We start from the raw sequence: 18,485 nt of genomic DNA on the forward strand, positions 1-18,485 counted from the left end.
TGTAAGAAGAGGTTGAAGGATGAATTACAATGAATGGTACATCTGACCTCAGATACTTACTAGCAGTGTGACCCTGGTCAAGTCACTTCACCCTGTTTGCCTCAGTTTCCTCATCTGTGGAATTATAAGGCATCAAGTATAATTACAAGGCTTTTTGTAGGTTAGCTGGTGAAACAATCTTAGCAGAAGAATTCAGAGTCCTGGAAGTTAATGAGAAGAAATGATACAAGAATAGAGAATTCCCTGGTATACACATACTCACACATATGAATAGGTATGGGTCCATAGATGCACACACACACACAAATCAGCTGGCTGTTTCCTTTTCACCCCGATCCCCACATTGCTCAGTCATGCAGAAGAAAAGCCAACTTCAAACATGGATTAAAAAGTTTTCTGTAAATATTTTATTCTTTTCATATTTCATAAATCAGAAAGAAATATTTGGTAATAAAAATAATAGAGAACTATTATTTTCTTCAAGTCTATGTTGATATGTTTTCAGGCCTCTCTGTTCCCCTCAGATTCCACATTCATTTCATGAAAAACTTTTGGCATTTTCGCATGTGGTTTCATGTCATTAATATTAGTCTTTTCAGCTATTTACAAATATATTACAAAGGCTTGGCCGCAGGGCAAAGGAAGTTTCAATGATCGACTGTAAGGATCAGTAGCTCCTACTGGACTTCAGTGTTTTTAAAAAGAAACTATACAGCATAGGGAGACTGAATAATTTATACTTTTCTTTTCTCTTTGTTTTTTGTAAAAGAAAACCATGAAAAGTTTTTTGGTTACAAAGTGTGTAGACTGCTTGCGAGGAGCCTACGGACCAGCTTGCTCATTCGGAGGGCAAGAATGTGATGTGATGTCACCGTGTTTATACATGGCCTCGTCCAAATCCAATGTTTTCTGGTTGACCGTCAGGGTCATGCAGCCATGGTAGAATGCAGTGACTGGAGCTGACATCACAGGAACATCTGGGTCAAAGAGGAAGGAAAAACAAACCATCTTCAGCATGCCATGCCATCTGGAATGAACGTGGCCCTCAGCTTCAGAAAATCAGTCCTTTGATGACTGACCACATACAGTGTTCATTCTATAGGAATGCCCACTCTTTAGCCTCTGCTTTTCTCTGATCGTGTGGATGCCCTCACGAGTACATAATATAATACATAGACTATTGCATTTGATCTTCTCTCCCTTCCCAGAAAACAAGGAAATAAAACACTAACACGGTTTGGTAGAGCATACAACATTATGTGATCATTACAAAGCCAAGTGCTCTATGACATTGCATGGGGAGGTTCATTGCCATGTCTTTTGGGATTTTTTTCTCTCTGTTTCTTTTAGAATCTATCTTAGGGGCAGCAAGATGGCTCAGTGGATAGAGAGTCAGGCTTAGTCAAATCTGGTCTCTCATACTTCCTAGCTGTGTGACCCTGGGCAAGTCACTTAACCCCCATTATCTAGCCCTTACTACCCTTCTGCCTTGGAACCAACACCCAGTACTAATTCTAAGATGGAAGGTAAGGATTAAAAAACAAACAACAAAACATTTCGACATGGAGCCTAGAGACTATTTGAGGTTGGCTCTAGCACATCCCTGAGAAGGGGATGTTTCCATCCTAGGGATCTCTCTGGCTGATGGAGTCGCCTCTGCAAAAGCAACCCTGACCACAATCTTTGGTTGTAGTAGTTATTTCTTCACTTAGCTAGACAGAAATCTAGCATCCTCTTTTTCCACTTAAAAAATCCAAAGCTCCATTTTAACAGCTGCCACAAGAAAGCTGGACCTTCCTCCAAGCACTGCTTTCGGTAAACAATTTTATGAAGATCAAGGCAGATGGGGGGCAGCTATCCTATTGCGCCCAGCCACCTACCACTGCTGGCATTTGAGCAGGAAGGGCTGGAGCTCTGGAGTAGCAGAAACATAGCCTCACCTGGCACTCCACCAGTGTATGTTCTTAAGGGCCTCTGCAGGTAATTCTTCAAGGCAGACAGTCTTTCCTCCAGCTGGGATGGGCTCACTTCGATCTGTCCTTTTGTTCCATCGACGGTCAGGGCTATCTCTCCCTCCTTTATGTGGACTTCCACCAAGTGATCCTGGCCATCACAGGCTTTGATTTCCATGAAGGTCATGGGGATGTGTTCTACTGCCAGGACAACCAACTAAAGGAGAGATCAGACAAACTGGAATAAACAAGGGTAGGTGAGGGACCAATTGGAGGCAGAAATATTTACTTATCTTCCAATCAATCAATCAACAAGATTATTACTGTGTTCTAGGGAGCAGCTAGGTGGCACAGTGGATGGAGTACTGGATCTAGGGTCTGGAAGATTCATCTTCCTGAGTTCAAATCTTGCCTCGGCGGACACTTACCATCAATGTGACTCTGGGCAAAGCATTTAATTCTGTTTGCCTCGGTTTCTTCATTTATAAAATGAACTGGAGAAGGAAATGGCAAACCATTCCAGTGTCTTTGCTAAGAAAATCCCAAATACTTACAGGGAGTCAGACAGGAATGAAAAATGACTGAACAACAACTATATTCCAAGCGTCCCGCAAGGTGCTGGATATACAAAAACAGATGTGAGTCAGTCCTTCTTCAAGATTACACTCTGATGGGGTGATCCAACATAAGTTATGTAGAAAATAAATCCAGAGTGGGGTGCATATGTTGGGGGAGGGAAGGGGAAAACTGGGACCCTGGGCAAAGCTACTTGAAGGAGAAAGCATTTGAGGCAAGTGAGGCTTGAAGAGAGTTAGGGGTTTCAAGAGGCAGAAGTGAGAAGGGCATCTGAAGCACAGGGGAGATCCTGAACAAAGGTGGTTGAGTTCAGGGAGCAACAAGCAGATCATTTTGGTTGGAGAGAGTGGGAGGGAATACTAATGTGTAATTAGCTGAGAAGATAGGCTGAAGTCATAATATGAAGGGCTTTAAATACAAATAAAATAGGAGTTTGTATTATACTAACACCAACAAGGAGCCACTAAAGCTTTTGGAGCAGGGGAATAATTTGATCAAATATAGACAGACTCATGCTTTAGAACTATCATTTTGGCAGCTGGGTAAAGGATGGAATAGACAGGAAAGAGATGCAGAGAAACCGATATGGAGGCTATTAAATTAGGCCAGGAGAGGGGATGAAGGCCAGAACTTGCATTGTAGTAAAGAGAATAGGATAGGGGCAGGTAGGTGGCTCAGTGGATTGAGAGTCAGGCCTGGAGTTGGGAGGTACTGGGTTCAAATCTGGCCTCAGACTCTTCTTAGTTGTGTGACTCTGGGCAAGTCACTTAACCCCCATTGCCTCGCCCTTACTGTTCTTTTGCCTTGGAACTTATATTTAGTATCAGTTCTTTGACTGAAGGTAAGGGTTCAAAAAAGAGAGAGAGAATAAGATAGATCCAAGAATTGTTGAAAAGATGGGACAAATAACACTTGGCAGCTAATGTAGAGTGCCATGCACTAGCACCACAGGGAACTATCTTCTGTTACACAGGATGAGCATGGCAAAACACCCTCAGTACAGGTAGTATGGAATAACACCCTTAAATCAAATTCATTTGAGCTGAGGTAAGATGGGGTTGAAGAGATATGGAGACAGCTTGAATTTGCTGCTAGGAGGAGGCATCCTTGGATGTCTTGGCAAAGGAAATGTGCCATCTGGTAACACACCATCTTACTGAATTATTCTTGCTAACTAGGTATTGAGCTCAGTTGTTGGTTGTTCCTTTTTATTCTTTCTTTAAAAAAAAAAAACCTCTTATCTTCTGTCTTAGAATTGATTACTAAGTATTGATTCTAAGGCAGAAGAACAGTAAGGGCTAAGTAATTGGGAGTTAAGTGACTTGCATAGGGACAATACAGCTAGGAAGTATCTGAGGCGAGGTTTGAACCCAGGACCTCCTGGCTCCAGTCTTGGTGCTCTATCCATTGAGCGACCGTGCTGTCCCTGAGCTCAGTAGTTTTTACTTGCTGAGGGAGAACAGGTTCAGTGCCATGGGTCAGAGCCTGGGTTGTCCAACCCAAGTGATGACTCTGGGATTTATAGAACAAAGCTTGGTCTTTCTTTTCTATGGAAATCATCAATATGGAGAATATCATGGAGCAATCCCTCTACCAATCCCATTCAGTCCCCATTTCTTTCCTCTGGTCTCCCCTTTATCCTGAGGATTTGTCAGACCTGAGAGCACAGAGTAAGATTAGAGGCTGCATGTGTGGGTAGGTCCAGAGATAGTTATACATTCCAGGAGTCCAGTTGGCCAAATACGCATGTCTTTGGGCTAACAGTGGAGGCTAAATTTAAGTATTTCCTGTGAGCGGAAATGTTGACTAATGCTTATTCTTTTGGTGTGTTGCTCAATTCATGTGAACAATGCAATCAAAAGCCAATGTCTAATAGCAATCTAGCTAAGAGCATAACAGTGTAATCTAATTTCTACAGTATCCACAAAGGACTGTTGGCCTCTCTCGAGGGTAAAATAAACCCTCTCTTTGACTAACTTCTTCACCTGATTGCTGCTGTGCCTTTCCCTTCCTGACTCCTACCCAAGGGGGAATGTATGACTAGAAAGCTATTAAAAGGAGCCCACCGGCGCATGCTATCTTTCCAACACTAGGTGGTTTGACCTGGAAAAAAATGACTGGAAATAGAATACAGGCCATGAACATCTCTGTAGAATTATAGGATGCACCCAAGAACGAATCATCTTGTAGGTTTACAAGGCAGAGAGCCCCTATTAGACGGTTCTCTTTGGGATCCCTGGGGTATCAGTGATTTTCATAGAAGCATCAGTTTCCATCTGGAAGGAATCTTAGAAACTTATTCCAAACTTCATTTTTAGATGAGAAAATAGAGACCTAGACAGCATAACTAATTTGCCCAACTTCAAGCAGATAATTAAAATCATAAATAATATGTATATAAATTGTTACCAGATGCCACACACTATATAAAGGGCTTTATAATTATTACCTTAACAACCCTGGATGGTAGCTATTGTTATTAACCCCATTTTATAGATGAGGAAACTGAGGCAAGTAATGCTTAAATGAATCACTCAGGGTCACACAACTAGTAAGAGTCTGAGGTTGGATTTGAACTCAGCTGTCCCTGACTCCAGGTCTGGCACTCTATCCACTGAACCACTTAGCTGTCTTCAGTGAGATAAGTGGCAGAGTCAGATTTGAACCCAGGGCTAGTTTTTTTTGGCATATTGCTCAATTCATGTTAATTTTTAGCAATAGCACCTGTTGTCTATCTTTAAACCTAGTGCTCTTTCACTGAAACCAGGAGAAATCTTTTAACTCAGCGGTTCTCAACCTCTCACTTTGTAGCAATGAGAATACATAGTGCATATCAGGTATTTACATTCAGAATCATAACTGTAGCAAAATTACAGTTTTGAAGTAGCCACCAAAATCATTTTTTGGTTTGGGGTCACTGCAACATGAGGAACTGTATTGCGGGGTCACAGCATTAGAAAGGTTGAGAACCACTGCTTTTGACACCAAGGAAAGATCTCATGCTAACTATATATTTGTTCGTCATTCAGTTGTGTCCAACTCTTTGTGACTCCATGGACCACAGCACTTCCAATACTATCCATGAGGTTTTCATCTCATATACTGGAGAGGTTTGCCATTTCCTTCTCCAGTGGATTAAATCAAACAGAGGTTAAGTAACTTGCCCAGGGTATACAGCTAGTAAGTGTCTGAGGCTGAATTTGAACTCAAGTCTTCCTGACTCCAGACCTACTGCTCTATCTATTGTACTACTTTGCTACTTCAACTATATACTTAGCTTCTTACAAAACCAGGTGAGATTTTTACTCTTTAATACCAAAGTTTTATTAGAATTTAAAACTAAGATAATATTTTAAAACTAGTTTAAGTTTCTGAATTTGCAAAGCACAGAAAATATAAATAGCTTTGCATATGTAGAGAGACTAGCTAATTAAATAAATTACAATAACAATAATAAACTAGCACTTATGTAACACTAAAGCTTTTCAAAGTACTTTGCACATATTATTTCTTTGTATTGTCATTACAACCCTGAGAGGTAGGGGCTTTATTACCCTCATTTAACAGAGGAAATTGGGGGCAAACAAGAGGTTAAATAAGTCACCCAGGGCCACATAACTAGAAAGTATCTGGGGCTGGATTGGAATTTGAAAAGGAAGAAAGAAAGGAAGAGAGAGAGAGAGAGAGAGAGAGAGAGAGAGAGAGAGAGAGAGAGAGAGAGAGAGAGAGAGAGAAGAGAAAGAGAGAAAGAAAGTGAGAAAGAGAAAGAAAGAAAGAAAGAAAGAAAAAAGAAAGAAAGAAAGAAAGAAAAAAGAAAGAAAGAAAGAAAGAAAGAAAGAAAGAAAGAAAGAAAGAAAGAAAGAAAGAAAGAAAGAAAGAAAGAAAGAAAGAAAGAAAGAAAGAAAGAAAGAAAAAAGAAAGAAAAGAAAGAAGGGAGGGAGGGAAGGAAGGAAGGAAGGAAGGAAGGAAGGAAGGAAGGAAGGAAGGAAGGAAGGAAGGAAGGAAGGAAGGAAGGAAAAGAAAGAAAAGAATAAGTTCTTGTTTGGACAAATTAGTGAAAAGTTTTGATAGGCATGCCATAATTAGTGATACTTACCTGTTTTTTGAGTTTTTTTGTGGAATGGTAGTCCACCAAGGCCAAGGAGAGAGGGACAGTTTTTTCTTCACTAACTAGGGCCAACAGAACCCCTGTGTCTGTGGCAGGGCGTATCTTAACAGTTATTTCTATTCCCCAAGTTCTCTGTGTTTCATCTCCAACAAAGGGTTGAGCTGTGAAGAAAGGTATATGTTTTTATTTTTTTAATTAAAAATATTTTATTTACCCAATTACATGTAATAACAAATTTCATTGTAAATTCCCCAAAATTATCAGATCTAAATTATCTTTGCCCTTCCCTCCTCCTTCTGGGAGATGGTGAGTAGTTTGTTCTGGATTATACATGTATTATTGTGCAAAATATACTTCTATATTGGTCATTGTTGTAAGTGAATACTCATATAAAACCAAAATCCTCAAGTAAAACTGTACATAAACTAATGTGAAAGATGGTGTGCTTTGATCTGACTCCAGCAGTTCTTCCTCTAGAGGTGGATAGTATTCTTTGTCATAAGTCCCTCAGAACTGTCCCAGATTGTTGTATAGCTGAGTATTTAAATAAGAAAGGTATGTGTTAAAGAGAGAGAGAGACAGAGAGAGAGAGACAGAGAGAGAGAGAGAGAGAGAGAGAGAGACAGAGACAGAGAGACAGAGAGACAAAGAGAGAGACAGAAAGACAGAGACAGAGAGAGAGAGAGAGAGAGAGAGAGACAGAGAGACAGAGAGACAAAGAGACAGAGAGAGAGACAGAAAGACAGAGACAGAGAGAGAGAGACAGAGACAGACAGACAGACAGAGACAGAGACAGAGAGAGACAGAGAGACAGAGAGAGAGATAGAGAGACAGAGAGAGAGAGACACACAGAGAGAGACAGAGAGAGAGAGAGAGACAGAGGGGAAGAGATAGAGAGGGGGAGAGAGAGAGAGGGAGAGAGAGAGAGAGAGAATGAAGCAATAACTGGAAGCTGCTCAGAGAAAGAAAAGAACAAGTACAAAACAAACAAACAAAAAAACTTCTAACACATAAGGGGATGGTCCAAAGCAGGTAGATTCTTAGGCTTGTTATGTTTGTGTCAAATAACCCTTTGGCAGTCTGATGAAGGCTTTGGACCCTGTCTCAGAATGATGTTTTTAAAGGCATAAAATAAAGGATAGATTATATAAGATTATAAAAGAAACCAATTATACTGAAATATATAATTATCAAAAAAAAATTTTAAGTTAATGGATAACACTAATACACTACTGGTGGAACTGTGAACTCATCTAACCATTTTAGAGAGCAATTTGGAATTATGCTTAGTTACTCCTAGACCCAGAAATACCATCGCTGCATCTATTTCCCAAGAAGATTAGGGACAAAAAGAAAAAGAACCTCTATGTTCCAAAATATTTATAGCAGCTCTCTTGATGGTGGCAAAGAGCTGGAAATAGAGGGGATGGTGAATTGCTGAACAAATGGTGGTATATGATTATGACAGAGTTATAAGCAGGTTAATTGTTTTTTAAGTTAATTTTTAAAAACTCAGAAAGATGAAATAATGATGTGTAACAAATAAAATCAAGAGAACATTATATACAGCTCTAGAATTAATAATTGAAGAATAACTTGCAAATGTCTGCCTCTAGAGAACAAACTGAAAAATAGAACCATGAAAGACACATTCTCTGTCTCTGTCTCTGTCTCTGTCTCTGTCTCTGTCTCTCTCTCTCTCTCTCTCTCTATATATATATATGCCTTTTTGTTGGGGGATACCTTCTATAGTATGGGGAAGAAAAGGAGGTGCTGAGACACCTGGAGGAATAAAAAGTTCATATTTCCCATATTTCTCTGCTCTAAAGGGCCCTAGGCATTGTTACATGAGTGGGAAAATGTACACAATGATAAATAGATCCAATTATATTTACTCAAGGTTAAGATTTTTAATTAGCAAACAAATTAGATCCAAAAACTTGGAAGAAAGTCAACTTAGCAATTGTTTCAGCAAAGAATATCTATACGTACACCTGACGGGCAATGGGATGTCCCACAACTGTAGACAATTAAAGTGACTTCCAAGGTCCCTTGCAGCTCTAAATTTTTTTTTTTAGATTTTAGGAGATTTATTAATGATCATAGAAATAAAGGAATAAAAGGTAACAAATAAAAGACCACGTGCCCATGGCTAAGTAGCCCATTTAAAAATCCCCTGTTAGCTTCCACTGCCACTATGCTCACTGCAAGCCAAAGAGCACAGCTCTAAAATTCTAAGTGTCTGAAAAAACCCCTTAGCCCTTTGCCTTTCGATCTATCCCATTGTCTGTGTTTCTCAGAGCTCCTCCGCCTATCTAGAGGAATGCAGTGGCTGCCTTCTCTATCCTACAAAAAACCACCGAAACTTATCCTCTATCTCCCTTTAGAAGTTAAACATCACCTAGGCTATTGTATAGATGGTAGATATACCAGCTCTGTTTTTCAGGCAGTTTAAAAGATAGACAAGTACATGGAAAAGTGAAAAGTATGGCACAGAGAGATGCAAGGCATTCTAAGAAGTCTTTCTTTCTTTTTTTTAAACCTTTACCTTCTGTCTTAGAATCAGTTATGTGAATTGGTTCCAAGGCAGAAGAGTGGCAAGGGCTAGACAACGGGGGCTACGTGACATGTCTAGGGTCACATAGCTTGGAAGTGTCTGAGTTTTAAACTAGGACTTCTCATCTCCTGGCCTGGCTCTCTATCCACTGAGCCACTGAACAGAGACTACTTTTTCTTTGTCTTGGGATAAAATATTCTTAATGACCACTTTCCCAATCAGTTGAACAGGGGCTGTACTGCAAAGAGTAACTAGCTCTGGAGGCAGGAACCTTGGGGTCAAGCCTCAGGTCTTCTCCTCCCTACAGGGGAGACCTAGGGCAAGTTACTTTAGCTCTCTGAGTCCCAGACTCCCCATCTGTACAATAAAGGTAAAAACAGGAATCTTAATAGTTGGGAGGATCAAATGAGAAAAATTCTGGAGAGGACTTTGTAAAATGGAAGGCATGATACAAATGCATAGCTTTATCAATAAGCAATAATTCAAGTGTTGCCATTTGGTTGTTTTAGTCACATCTGATTCTTCATGATCCTACTTGGAGTTTTCTTGGCAAAGACCCTGGAGTAGTTCACTATTTCCTTTTCTAGCACATTTTACAGGTGAGGAAACTGAGGCAAACAGGGTGAAGTGTCTTACCTAGGGTCATACAGATAATTAAGTGTCTGAAACTGGATTTGAACTCAGGATTTCCTGATTCTAGTTCCAGCTGTTTATCTACTGCACCATCTTGTTGCCTTTACAAATCAATAATTCTGATGCTTTACATCAAATTTTTTTAAGAATTATCATTTGTGGGGCAGTTAGGTGGCTCAGTGGGTAGAAAGCTAGCCCTGGAGGGGGGTAGTCTTGGGTTCAAATATGGCCTCAGACACTTCCTAGCTGTATAACTTTGGGCAAGTCACTTATCTTGCTTAGGTTTACCACTCTTCTACCTTGGAACTAAGGCTTAGTATCATTCTAAGAGTTTGTTTGTTTTTAATTTTTATTTATTTTTTTTAGAGTATTTTCCGATGTTTCCATGATTCATTTTCTTTCCCTCCCCATTTCCCAGAGCCGACAAGCAACCCCACTGGGCTGTATAACTATCACTTGATACCTATTTCTATATTATACATTTTTGCTCTAGAGCAATCTTTAAGCCTAAACCCCAAATCATATACTCATATATAGATGTGATAAGTGATGTCATAGATGTGGTAAGTGATGTCATATGTTTTGCTTTTGCATTTCTACTCCCATAGTTCTTTCTATAAGAGTTTTTTTTTAAAGAAAAATTGTTATTTATATTTCATAGAAGCAATCACAAGAAATATTTTTCAGGAGAAAATATTCCTGACTGTTATACTGTCTGATAACCACTGGCTAGGGGCAGCTAGATGGGGTAATGGACAGAGCACTGGACTAAGAATCAGGAAGACTTGAATTTACAATTCATAGCCTCAGCCTTTCACTGCGTGATCCTGGGAAAGGACCTTGCCTCAGTTTCTTGATCTGTAAAATGGGCATAATATTAACACCTACCCAGAAGCATTGCTGTGAGGATCTTATGACGGACTCTTTCTGTAGTACTTAGCCCATTGTGAGTTCTATATAAAACCAGCTATTAAGTGTGCTGTGTAAGTTTTAGCCATTATTATTTAGGCAACTCTGCAAGGCTGTGAGCTGCAAAACAGCTTCTGATCTATATTGTTGGAAGGCATCCTCTCTCTTAAATCTATCAATATAACCACAGGTCTAGACTCTTCTCTAAAGGATAATCTTGAAGTTATTGGACTTTTCCTTTGTTTGTTTTACTAGACTCCTGATCTCATCACTAGGAGCAGTTCCCTGCTTATAACCCTACAGCCTGGCAATTTTAAAGGTGCTTTAAGAAAAGATGCTGTGATTTATAATTAGCAATAAGCTTTTCCTTAATCAAGAGAATCAGCTACTCGTAGGCAATTCACCTTATAGATAATTCACCTTACATAAATACTTCGTCAATTCAAGAAAAAAATATGGAAACTCTCTGATTCCTACTCCTCAATATCTAGACTGCCCAGGATCTAAGGACTTTTGTGGTTGTCCAGTCACTTCAGTCATCTCCAACACTTCTTGACCCCATTTGGAGTTTTCTTGGCAGAGATACTGGAATATTTGGCCATTTCCTTCTCCACCTCATTTTACAAATGAGGAAACTGAGGCAAATAGGGTAAAATGATTTGGCTGGGGTCACACAGCTAATAAGTGTCTGAAGCTGCATCTGAACTCAGGAACATGAGTCTTTTCAACTCCAGGCTCAGCATTTTATCCAATATACCACATAGCCATTCCTCTACCCACTCCATTCTCTCTCTCCCCCGCCCCAAGGTAATACAGAACAAATATATTCCCTTTTCCATATGACAGCTGACAGCCTTCAAAGATTGAAAATCACCTATTGTGTCTCATGAGAGTCTTACAGTTAAACATCTCTTAATTCCTTAAACATATTCCACAGGCCATAAATTCAAGGCCCTTTAATTTTTTTCTTGCCCTCTCAAAATTAACAATGTTCCTCCTAGAGTTGATCCTAATACCCCAGATGATGCTTGACCAGGGTCAAGGTTCCAGTTATTCAGAGACAAAGTAGCTTAAATGATGCATTTAAGGGCAGTAAAGCCATGGACAGACAGTTCTAAGACTGATCTAGAATCTGAATATGGCAAAGGCAAGGTCAGGAAAAAAATCACCAAAGAAAATAAAAGTGGCCAAGAAGTTGGGCCGGAAAGAGGATACAGTGAAGAGAAGATGAAAAGTGGGGCCAAAACTAGGTTTACCTTAAAATGACAAAAATTAATATAGGTCGAGATATTGGATCCCTTCCCCTCCAAAAAAAAGGGGAGGCAAGAGAAAAATCAAGGATAAAAAGATGGATTACATGCCCCTGGCACTATTAGACTAACTGAAGCATAATTCAGAGAAGTTAAGGATGCTTATTAAAGAGAAGCTAGGAATGATGGTATCAAGCATAAAGAAGGGATTTCTTCATTGGACAGGAAGTTAGAATAAATATAATTCTACATATAAACATATATAATATGTAATAATATATATAATAGAATAATAAATAATATATTATCATATATACCATATAATTTACTAAATTATTATATTGAATAAGCAATAATTCTATATAAACATACATATGTAATAATATATAGTAGAATAATAAATGTATTATTATATCTTATATCCTATACAATATAATTTATAGTTATTATATAATATAAATATTGTTATAATTATATGATAATATAAGGATAATAACTGTGGTATAATGATCATAATATAAATTCATATCTAATTATAATATAATAATGTATATAAATAATAAAATATATTTTTATAATCATAATTAACCTAATAATTATCACTATAAGCTCTTATTATGCTTTCCCAATGAAGGTAAAAGAATTTTGAGAGATTGTTCAATTTCATGTCTTACCTATTCTTTGACACACGTGTGAATGTGCTTCCTAAACCTTTTGGGTCACTAAGCAAGTATTTTGAAACGTGGATGTATATATTTCCTAGACTTTCTGGGTGCTCCAGACATTGTAACTAATAGGAGAGTTTAGGGGCCATAGAGACAGTTGTGAAATTGATCTAATGTCTGAATGTGAGCATAGAGATAGGAAGTTATAACAAGAGTCTAAATCAATTGCCAATGATGAATTAGAATGAAAACACAGAGGGTATACTTAGCAAATTCCCAGATGACAGTGCCAGAAATACTGTATCAGTTAATATAAAGAAACGAGATTCCTCCCCAATCTTTACAGAATAGAAACACTGAACAATTTGGCCATTTTTATTCTGTGGTTTCATAGGTTTAGAACTAGAAGGGGCCGATCCAACATCTTTGCCCCTTTTTACCCAATAATGCGTAAAAGTCATATTAGAGCAGTGGTTCTCAACCTTTCCAATGCCGTGACCCCACAATACAGTTCCTCATGTTGCAGTGACCCCAAACCAAAAAATGATTTTGGTGGCTACTTCAAAACTGTAATTTTGCTACAGTTATGATTCGGAATGTAAATACCTGATGTGCATTATGTATTCTCATTGCTACAAAGTGAGAGGTTGAGAACCGCTGTACTAGAAGGAATTATATAGCCAAGTGAAATGCAGGGATATAAAAAGATCTCTATGCTCTTACTGCGTGGAAACAATGTTAAGTAACAAAGTAAATCATTGTGATGTTTCAATAGCAAGAAAAAGTTTCTATTTTGACTAGACAATATTGTTGTTGTCGAGTTGTTTCAGTTGTGTCCAACTCTTTGTGACCCCATTTGAAATTTTCTTGACAAAGATTCTGGAATGGTTTGCCATTTCCTTCTCCAGCTAATTTTTACAGATGAGACAACTGAGGCAGAGTTAATTGACTTGCCCAGCTGGTGTCCAAGTAATATAATCTTAGCCATCATATTGTAATCACTTACTGTAATTTAGACTAAAATATGCAAATCCATTGCCAGGGTAGAAGGATCCTCTTGACATCACTGAGAAACACTGCATTCTGCTATTCATTTTTACTATATCTTGGATTGTGGTATCATCCCCATCCAACCAGTTCCAGCTCCTCATGCAACCATCCAGACGAGTGTTTATCTGGAAAGACAGGAGAATCCCAATAGCTTCCTTGGGGTGGGGATGGCAAGGAAGGGGTATGTATTCCCAGACACTGAGCAGGGGGCAGTGGGACCCAGTGGTGTCATCGAATGTACAGAGTAACCCATTAGGAGACAGGCAAGGGATGACTTACTCCAAATAGACATATTCAACTCCCCATTTAGAGTACAGACAAATTTGGCCATTCATATATAAAGTGATTTATTATAGACCTTCAGAGTGTTTTGATTGTAAAAATTCAAGCCATACCAAACACTCACAGAATCTTAAAAGTTGTAAAGGAGCTCAGAAACCATCTATTCCAACCCACAGCTAAAATAAGAATCCCTTAGGTCCTAGGTTCAAATCCGGCCTCAGCCACTTCCTAGCTGTGTGACCCTGGGCAAGTCACTTGACCCCCATTGCCTAGCCCTTACCACTCTTCTGCCTTGGAGCCAATACACAGTATTGACTCCAAGACAGAAGGTAAGGGTTTATTTAAAAAAAAAAAAAAGAATCCCTTCTACAGTATCTTTGACAAGTAGTTATTTCATTACTTCATTTAGAAACTTAGTAAAAAGGCAATCTGGGATCGTTGGAGGCTCAGACTTGAAGGACAGAAAGACAACGATTTGAATCCTACATCAGACCCTGAATTAGTCATTTACCCAATTTTTTTCCCTTCAAAAATGTTCATCTTCTGTCTTAGAATCAATACTAAGTATCAGTTCCAAGGCAGAAGAGAGGTAAGAGCTAGGGAACTGGAGTTAAGTGTCTTACCCAGGGTCACACAGAGGAAGTGTCTGAGGTCTGATTTGAACCTAGGACATCCTGTCTCTAAGCCTGGCTCTCAATCCACTGAAACACCCAGCAGCTCTGCCTTAACCACTCTTAACCTCAGTTTCTTCATCAGTAAAATATGTCTTAGAGGGTTGTTGTATGGGTTAAATGAAATAATGTATGTAAAGTGCTTTATAAACCTTAGAGTACTACAAAGATATGAGTACCAGCATAGGGGTCCACCTATGCCATTCTAGATTATCCAATTAGTAGGAAGTTTTCCATATACTGTATTCTCCTACATGTTGCTCCTAGTACTGATCTCTGGGGCCAAGAAAAATAACCTACCACTGCTTCTACATGATAACACTTCAAATATCTTAAAGAGCAGTTATGCATCCTCCTTTCTCTTCAGGCAAAACATCCCTAGACCCTCAACCGATCCCCTTAAAATATGATCCCCCATCATAAAAGTTGTTAAAATGTGCCATTTAAATTCTATTTAGAGATAGTATGACAAAAGCACCTTCCTGAAGGCACGGAAGAAGGCAAAGTGGGATACCAGTTTAGTGTCATCATCATTGACAGTAATGATTCCTCACATTTAAATAGTGCATTAAGCTAGACAAAGCCATTCCTTCAACAGCCTTCTGAAGAAAGGATTCTCCATTCCCTTTTTCATTCTGAAGAATATGTTTCTTCTATTGCATCTACCTAATATGACATAAGCTTTTTGGTTTCACAGTTTGCTAATATTGGATAGATTCTTAATTTCTTTCTAGTCATTCTCCATATTCTACATCTAATATCTGTACAACTGATTTTTTTGAATCCAAGCAAAGTGCTTTACATTTGTTCCAACTAAATGTAATCTTGTCAGCTATGGTGCATTATTCCATCTTGCTTAGATTATTTTGGATCTCAAGTCATTTGAATTAACTAACACATTTCTTTTTTTTTTTAAGCCCTTACCTTCTGTCCTGGAATCAATACTGTGTATTGGTGAGTGGTAAAGGACTAGCTAATGGGGGTCAAGTGACTTGCCCAGGGTCACATAGCTAGGAAGTATCTGAGATCAGATTTGAACCTAGGACCTCCCATCTCTAGGCCTGGCTCTCAATCCACTGAGTTACCTAGCTGCCTCCTAATACATTTCTTTTAGCTCTGTTTCATCCATAAATTTGACAAGCACATCATTGGTCTTAATATATCTTAATCACTATATTATATCAAGGAATTAGACACAATTCTTTAGTGCCAGAAAGGATTATAGCACTCCTCAATACAGGGTCAAAATATTTAAAGCTATAAGAGAATTCAGAGAATATATAATCCAACCCATTTGTTTTTGAGTAGAATAAGGCCTATTTCATCTTCTGTAATCCTCTCTATTCTTGTTTGGTTATGAACTATTCCTCTATCCATAGATCTAAAAGATAATTTTTTTTTTGCTCCTCTGATTTGTTTATGTCACTCTTGATGTCTAAGACACATATCCATTTGGAGTCTACCTTGTTTTTCTATTTCTTTATCTTCTTTTTAATGGTGGTGGTTGGGGAGGGGGAAGGAGAAAAAAAGGATTTTTGTTAACTAGGAATTAAAAAAGAAAACAAGAAAATGACCCCTAGAAAGCCAATGAGATTTTCCTGAGGCCTAGCAATCATATTCAGTTATTAATTACTTAACTAGGTTTTTAGTTGATTCTCTAGGATTCTGTAAGTATACCATGATAGCATCTGCAGAGTGATAGTTTAGTTTGTTCATTACCTACTTTAACTCCTTCAATTTCTTTTTCTTCTCTTATTTCTCGGCCAACATTGATAGCAATCATATTTAGAAAGTGGTGTACATCTAAAATTTTGTACTTTGCTTTTCCTACCCATAATTGATAGGAAACCATTTGTCACCTACTTCAAAGAAATATGGCCCAAAATGATGGGAATGAAAAAAAACTTTGTGCTCAGTATCTCTTTCTCAGATATTCTTAAAGCTAATTTGGTTTAAACTAAACAAAGCAAGACCTAATCAAATCAGAGCCTGTTAATGCTAATAATAGCTATGTCAGAAAGCTTTGTCTTAGGCAAATCAACTCATTTTACTGCCTTCTGTTTTCTTTATCTCTAAAATTAATGGGCCAAGGAGGTCTGGTCTCACAGGCTGTTGAACTTGAGACCTTGAAAGAAAGAATCTGGCCTTGGAGGGGAATGCAAGAACTGACACTCCCTTATTCCTCAGATGCCTCCTCTCTGACCACCTGTGAAGAGCAAAAACTCAGGGAAGGTAGCCAAGAACAGCACAATTTGGCATCTCTAGTTCATGCTGCTTCATTTGTGTGTGTGTGTGTGTGTGTGTGTGTGTGTGTGTGTGCACATGTGTGAAAATTAAGCCCATAATTATGAAGATTTTAGCCATTTATCTAAGGTCCATTACAGATAAGGAAGAAATAAGGTTATGGATCCATTGCCATAAAGGCAGGAGGGGAAGACAGTTATTTGAAAAAAAAGGTCACTTCAAATTTCTTCATTAAGATTATTTCTCTTTTTATTAAGATTATTTCAATGGAAATTATGACATGAGTAATTTCCCAACATACTCCCAAATTTCAATCCAATGAAATTGATTCTCTTTTGAAAAATGAGAGAAAATTATTATTTTTTTAATCCTAAGTGACTTTCACCCTGGAAGTTAAGTCTGGAAAAAGGAAAGAGTGAGGACCAGCTAAAATGATTAAGGATATAGGTCTTCTTTTTGAAATAGTGAAATAGTTTTTGCTTTTTCCTAGGCCTTTTGCCAAGCTTAGTTAATATTAGCCACTGGCAGATGGAGGGAAAATATCTCCCTAACACAAGTCTCAGCCTCTAGGACGTACTGTATAAATTCATTAATAGTCAGTGATTAATGATGGTACTTACCGGGTGAACGAGGTATTTATCTTTAAAAGGAATGCCTCCCACTGTTAGATTCAGCTGGTACAATCCTCGGTACAACTGAAAAAGTTCCCCAGAGACTGCTATTTTCATAACAGCATCACTGTTAACCTTGATCACAAGATTTCTTTCCACCTCCTCAACAGAGATCTAAGGGAGAACAAAGGGTGAGAATTTTCCATCAGAGAGGGGCAACTGAACTCTCAGGGAGAATATATAAGCCTAATTCTCTTACTGCTCAAAACTTCAGCTCCCAGGATAATAAATTGACCCCTCTATGTTCAGGGCAAATGAGTTTATAAGCAACCAAAGATGCATTCTTGCCATGAGCTGGAATAACATTTTGAGAAAATTCAGAAAAACTGGTATCAAGTGAAAAGAATGAGCAGGTCTGCCCAAAAATGTGATGTAGGCTTACTAAAATAAGACAATTTACAACATTATCTTTCAGGCCACCAAAAGGTCCATTTTAAAGAGCAGAGACTGATATCTAATGGTTAAAGGCATCAGACAAAGGTTAAGAGACAGCCATATTTGCAGAATCTTCTAAGATCTAAGGCAGAGAACTTAACTGTCAACACATAATGTATCCTTCCTGGTTCTCTGAAGGTACAACACGTGATCCCCAGCGTAAGAAAACAAGACAAACCAATCCAAGGTTGCTTTTTGGTATATCACTCTTAGTGTTGAGACAAAGCAGGAAGGGGTAAGTTCTCCCATGCCATAGAAAACTATGTGCCCTGATGTGAACTGTGTGGGTTTCATCTAAGGATCAGACTAGAGAAGTTCTTTTTAAGAAAAATTTTAAAATCTTTATCTTCTGTTTTAGAATCAGTACTAAGTATTTCTTTCAAGGCAGAAGAGCTCTAAGGGCTAGGCAATCAGGGTTAAGTGACTTGCCCACGGTCACACAGCTAGGAAGTGTCTGAGGCTGGGACCTCCCATTTCCAGGC

General features: G+C 38.5%; 1 protein-coding gene across 1 annotated transcript in view; it reads right to left on the reverse strand.

The window, feature by feature from the left end:
• Nucleotides 1-384: 384 nt before the first annotated feature.
• The window catches only part of GAS6 (growth arrest specific 6), a 95,503-nt gene continuing 77,402 nt past the window's right edge, over nt 385-18,485 (reverse strand). The window contains exons 11-15 of the mRNA XM_001373488.4: nt 17,518-17,682; nt 13,657-13,825; nt 6,625-6,797; nt 1,941-2,169; nt 385-977 (exon numbers count right to left, since the gene is read on the reverse strand). Coding sequence (XP_001373525.2) covers nt 823-977; nt 1,941-2,169; nt 6,625-6,797; nt 13,657-13,825; nt 17,518-17,682 — 891 coding nt within the window. The 3' untranslated portion in view covers nt 385-822. The remainder of the gene's footprint in view (nt 978-1,940; nt 2,170-6,624; nt 6,798-13,656; nt 13,826-17,517; nt 17,683-18,485) is intronic.

Source organism: Monodelphis domestica, chromosome 8, assembly GCF_027887165.1.
Source record: "Monodelphis domestica isolate mMonDom1 chromosome 8, mMonDom1.pri, whole genome shotgun sequence".
Taxonomy (NCBI): domain Eukaryota; kingdom Metazoa; phylum Chordata; class Mammalia; order Didelphimorphia; family Didelphidae; genus Monodelphis; species Monodelphis domestica.